At 40.8% G+C, this 6,119-nt stretch overlaps 1 protein-coding gene across 1 annotated transcript; it reads right to left on the bottom strand.

The window, feature by feature from the left end:
• Positions 1–341: 341 nt before the first annotated feature.
• On the bottom strand, positions 342–4,863 carry LOC149200251 (disease resistance protein Roq1-like). The gene is made up of 4 exons (XM_089402641.1): positions 4,090–4,863; positions 2,883–3,981; positions 2,397–2,723; positions 342–2,294 (listed from the first exon to the last, which is right to left on the bottom strand). Exons 1-4 carry the CDS (start codon positions 4,629–4,631, stop codon positions 513–515), a joined length of 3,750 nt encoding a protein of 1,249 aa, XP_089258767.1. The 5' UTR covers positions 4,632–4,863; the 3' UTR covers positions 342–512.
• Between the last annotated feature and the right edge of the window lie 1,256 nt (positions 4,864–6,119).

The following is a 6,119-nucleotide window of genomic DNA, read 5'->3' as shown; positions in this document are numbered from 1 at the left end:
AATATAATATAAAAAAATGTTTAATTTTAAATTTAAAAAAATAATAATAAACTAAGTATTTATATTTATAATTATATATAATTATTATTATTATTTAAATTACACTAATTTCATATTTACTTTTAAAAGTTTTAAATATGAGAAAAAAGTTTTTTCCAAAAACCGTAAAGAAATCAATTTAATTTAAGATGTATTATTTTAATTAATTTTATTAAAAAACTATTTTAATTAGAAAAAATATGATTAATGTCATAATCTTAATATTTAAAATTAAAAAACATATAAATAATTGCCATATTTAATAAAAATATAATCATTTAAAAGAACATTTACTACATTGCTTTTTAAATATAAAATTTAAAAAAATATATTAAAAACTTCTTCACTGTATAATACTTTTACACTAACATGGACCCCATTTCTTTACCGCTGAAAAGACCATTTATATTACAATCATGCATGCTTCTGTTTTAGTCTCTCTGCTTTTAAATTGCGAATTTAACACTTTCATTTCAACTTCCATTTGCTTCCTCCAACCTAAATCCATTCCATAGCGGCATTGCTGGCTCAGCCTCTGTACTACTCTCATCCCACCGCAATTTGGGACACCCCTCGACACGAAGATACCGTAATGATTGACAACATTCAACTCCTTCGAACTCGCCCAACTGAGGGCACCCTTCAACAATTAGAATTGTAAGTTTTGTTAGCTGCGCCAAATCCCGTATGCTCTTCAACTTCAGACAATCTTTTACTTCCAAGTATTCCAAAGAGACCATTCTTTCAACACTCGGCAGCTCCTCAAGTTCGTTACACTCCTCAAACATTAAGTGTCGAAGGTTGGGGTATTCAACTTCATCAGATAATACCTCTGATGTGTGGATTATGGGACAAGCAGCCACTCTCAACCAACTCAACTGACTCGGCCGTTCAAGCGATGCCGGCAAACACTTCACTTCCCCCCGATACTCGAGATGCAAATCCTTCAACTCACTGAACTCACCCAGCGAAGGCATCACCGTCTCCAGCAAAGGGTTTCCTATCCACAGAACTTCTAAATCACTGGGGAGTTCAAAAGAACTTGGCAATTCTTTCTTCAAATTTGTGCCCAGCAACTTCAGTACTTTCAGGGACATTTGATGCCCCAGTTGCGAGGGCCACACTTCAACCTTTTCACAGCCGGAAAGATCTATATGCTCGAGGGTTCTTATATTTCCAAAAGCTTCGCTTGAGATTGTTAAATTAGCACACCGGGAAGCATTAAAATATCCAAGGCTACTTAAACTCCCGAAAGAATCTGGCAGCCTCTCCAATTTCTGGCACGCAGACAGGTCCAACCTGTGGAGGTTCGACAAGCTGCCGAAAGAATCTGGCAGCCTCTCCAATTTGCCGCAACAAAACAGGTCCAAGCTGTGGAGGTTGGACAAGCTGCCGAAAGAATCTGGCAGACTCTCCAATTTCTCGCACCGAGACAGGTCCAAGCTGTGGAGGTTGGACAAGCTGCCTAAAGAATCTGGCAGACTCTCCAATTTCTCGCACCGAGACAGGTCCAAGCTGTGGAGGTTGGACAAGCTGCCGAAAGAATCTGGCAGACTCTCCAATTTCTCGCACCGAGACAGGTCCAAGCTGTGGAGGTTGGACAAGCTGCCGAAAGAATCTGGCAGACTCTCCAATTTCTCGCACCCAAGCAGGTTCAAGCTGTGGAGGTTCGTCAAATTGCCGAAGGAATCTGGCAGCCTCTCCAATTGAGTGCAGCAATACAGGTACAATCTGTGGAGGTTGGACAAGCTGCCGAAAGAATCTGGCAGACTCTCCAATTTCTTGCACGGAGACAGGTCCAAGCTGTGGAGGTTCGACAAACTGCCGAAAGAATCTGGCAGACTCTCGAATTTCTCGCACCCAAACAGGTACAAGCTGTGGAGGTTGGACAAGCTGCCGAAAGAATCTGGCAGACTCTCCAATTTCTCGCACCAAGACAGGTCCAAGCTGGGGAGGTTGGACAACCTGCCGAAAGAATCTGGCAGACTCTCCAATTGAGTGCACGAAGACAGGTACAAGCTGTGGAGGTTGGACAAGCTGCCGAAAGAATCTGGCAGACTCTCCAATTTCAAGCAATGAGACAGGGACAAGCTGTGGAGGTTGGACAAGCTGCCGAAAGAATCTGGCAGACTCTCCAATTTCTCGCACCCACGCAGGTTCAACCTGTGGAGGTTCGTCAAATTGCCGAAGGAATCTGGCAGCCTCTCCAATTGAGTGCACGAAGATAGGTCCAATTCCTGCAACTGCAAAGGTGCCTGCAAGATCAAGCATTTCGAGTGTAAGAAATATGGGAAAACCGTGAGAAATAATTGAAGACCCTTTTATGCAATATCGATAGACAAAAAGTTTAGATTTACCTGCGATATGCCTTGCCATAATGTTTTCAATACAGCGCCCTCCACTTTCAAAACCCTTAAATTCTTAATTGTAATGCAGGAAGGTAGAGAAGTGTAGGGACAATGACGCCAAGAAAGCCATGAGAGATTTGGCGAATGCACCGGCAAAATACGATCTAGCAGATGTCCTTCAGTCTGAACAAGTTGAAAATTCATGACATTACGACGAAGAAAACAATAACATATATTTTCCAGCCAATTGCGAAGCTGCAAAATCACGCGGTTCCCCAATCGTTTGGTTCTATGCCCCTCAGCGGGCAGCCAAAATCCGCGTGCTTCGGTTAAAACCTGTTCATTCGGATGGAGAATCAAGAAACTGTATACAGCTTGGTATGGTTAAATTTAATTATTTTGAAGGTGAAAAACGATGGAGAAATTGAAAACTGTATACAGATTTCTATGGAAAAAGGTTAACTATTTAAAAAGTTTGAATGATTGAGGACGTACAGAGGAGTATTTGTGCAACCATTCATCAATATCCCCGGTGGGACGCCAAAGACGGCGCGGCGTTTCTTCCTCTGCAATCTGTCTTCCCAAGTCTCGCAGTTGATCGTGCATATGTATAACATTTTTATCATCGACTTCAACTAGACATTTGCCCTCTAAATTTGTAAGCCCCACCAATCCGTTCCAGCCTGACGCGTCCCAAACTGCTATGGCACTTGTTTTGTTTTCCCCTACGAAGCAAAACGCGATATCTAAAAAGATCTTCTGCTCCTTTTCGCTGAGTGCGTCGTAGCTAATTTTTAACCTGTTCTTTATATCAGTTGAAACTTGCATTTGAACTTTTAATTGGAAAAGTTCAGCATCCCAATATGATTCAGGTTTTCCAAAGAGAAGTGCCCCAAGCACTTTCAAAGCTAAAGGCAGTCCATCGCATACTTGAAGAAACTGATCTACAAGATTTTCAAATCCATGGAGTGGATTGGTTTGACAAAAGGCGTATAAACAAAAGAGCAGTTGCGAGTCTTGTCTAGGAAGGCCTGTTAACTTATAAATGCACAATTCTTCCACTCCTGACCTTTGCAGCACATCTTTATACCGAGATGTAATTAAAATAAAGCTATCCGGTCTTAAGACATCTTTAACCGGTAGAAGTGCCTCTAGCTGATTATCATGATCTATGTCATCTAAAATTAACAAGACATGAGCAGATTTGAGATGCTTTTCAAACATCCCTATACCTTCATAAATGCTATTTATATCCACTTCTCTTTCAGTCAGGCCCCTCAGAAGCTCCCTCTGCACCGAATGTAGTGAGGTTTTATTAGCCTTTTCTCTGACATCGGATAAAAAAAAGGACTTATTGTACTTGGAACTCATTCTATTGAAGAGTTCTAAAGCCAACGTTGTCTTTCCCATCCCACCAAGGCCGACTATGCCCGCAACCTGGATTTTTCCAGCCTGCTGTTGCTTCAAAACTGTAGCTTCAAAATCTGTGACTTTGTCATTTAAACCAGTGGGATGTTTGGCCACATACAACCCTGGTTTTCTAATAACTTTACCCACGCATTCAACGATCTTATCTATCATGTGCACCTCGTCACTAGATATTCACCCACAAAAACACCAACAGAAAATAAATAAATAGTTGAAAGCATAGGGCAAAGTATCATATATAGTGTATACATAGAGAGGGGTTTGGAGGTCTCACCCGTTAAACTTGCCGTTGAGATCAAACCCACTTATGTCTGCAACAAAGGAAAGAGCATCTCTCCACTTCTGAATAGTGGCGGGATCATATCGTAGCTTCTCTTCTCGTGTTTGAGGGTCCGACGTTTTCTTCATTTCGAGCTCGTGCAAGCTGGTAGCATAAACTCCAGTTTTGTTCTGATCTGTCCACCTAAGATCAGCCGGGTTGACATGGTAAAAAACAGGGATAATTGGAGCCCCAGACTGTCGCATGAGCAGGAGCTCATCTAAGCACCAACGGGATTCTGCATATTTCGGTGAAAATACGGCAACGTGGACGGAGGCGTTTCTAATAACAGCTTCTAATTGAGAAGGAAAAGGTAGTCCTTCCTGTAAATCCTGTTGATCTAAAAAGGGTTTCAATCCACGTAAAAGAAGAGCACGGTAGAGATGGCCGGCAAAGTTCTTCTTCACTTCCCCACGATGGTTGATAAACACATCGTATTTATCAACAGCAGCGGTGGAAGAGGAGGAAGCACCATCCGAAGATCTCTGAATTTCCATTTCAATTTCTTCGATTTCACAGGGGGTTTGGGTGCTCGAGGATGCAGGTGTTGGGTATGCCGTTGCCAATTGTTCGACGATTATACGAACTGAAAGAGAATGATAAATTGGGTGCAGCAAAGCTCTGGATGGTTAATGCAGAGGGAGGAGACGACTTTAGGAGTTGCAGAGGTGGGGATAAATTGTAAGGGCAAGAAAGTGGGAGTGCAGAGATTACATAAAAGGTTGCTTGTAGAGGCAGAGGGTAATAGAATAAGGAAAATATTTGATTTGCAAGGCCATGAACCGCGTGAACCTTATCTGCTTTGCGTGTGGGGTCCACACCGCTAATCATAGACACAGGCTGGAGTCCTTATGCGTTTGAGTGTGGGACCCATAATGCTCTGCGCTGTATCCCATAATAGGCGTAAAAAGCAGAACCGGACAAAATGGTGAACTCGAACGCATGTTCTCCACTATGAATCTTATGGAATCCAGCTGTATCCATATACCCAGAGGTGTGCACCATCCGAGAAAGCACAATACGCGTAAAAAGCAGAACCCGACAAAATGGTGAACTCCAAAGCATGTTCTCCACTAGGAATCTTATGGAATCCAGCTGTATCCATATACCCAGACGTGTGCACCATCCCAGAAAGCACAATACCCGTAAAAAGCAGAACCCGACAAAATGGTGAACTCGAAAGCATGTTCTCCACTATGAATCTTATGGAATCCAGCTTGAAACGCGTCTAAGTGTAAGTAAAAGTGTTGGGGAAATAAATATTTCCACTTAGATATTAAAATATATTATATAGTTTGGAAGTGGGAAGGAAAGAAATATTAAAATAATATTTGTTTGAGAAAGGTGGTCCAAATATATTGTTATGGACATAAATAGTAAATAAAACGCTGTTTAACTATTATATTTTTTGGAGTTTTTGGATGGAATTCCACTAAATGTTTTTGATTAAATGATATTTTGCTATTTAAAATGAGTTTTTGACTACATCTATGGATTCAACATCTTGAAAAACCCTTGGAACACTCATATTGTGGAGAGTTTACAACTCAAACTTGTGATTCAAATCAATCTTTGCAGGATTCTAAGAAAATTTGATCGGAAAATATGCCTAGAAAACTCCAAAACATATAATGGATGGACAACAACAAATAATCAAATTCACGATGAAGAAAGCCAAGAAGTTGATAATAAGTTACCATTTATTTACTTTGGAATTTGTGTTGATTATTTTAAGTGGACATGAAGTAATAAATAATAAATGTTAAGGGAAGAAAGGTAAAAGGGGCTAAATAAATAAAAATAAAGTAATTCATGAAGAAGGTAAGGAATGACATGGCTAGGTGGCCCTAGTGCTAGCAAGCCACGCCGTTGAGGTGACCTGTGGCACTGGTTTCCCATTCATCTTCCATGTTCCATATATATAAACATGTTGATGTAGCACTAGTGGGAAAATCTTCTAAGAGCCATATCTTAGTGTCCCATTC

This window comes from Pinus tabuliformis, chromosome 2_1 (assembly GCF_031772625.1).
Source record: "Pinus tabuliformis cultivar Carrire ecotype Pingquan chromosome 2_1, CPIR1, whole genome shotgun sequence".
Taxonomy (NCBI): domain Eukaryota; kingdom Viridiplantae; phylum Streptophyta; class Pinopsida; order Pinales; family Pinaceae; genus Pinus; species Pinus tabuliformis.
Note: the sequence above shows the minus strand (reverse complement) of the source record. Positions and strands in the feature narration are given on the sequence as shown.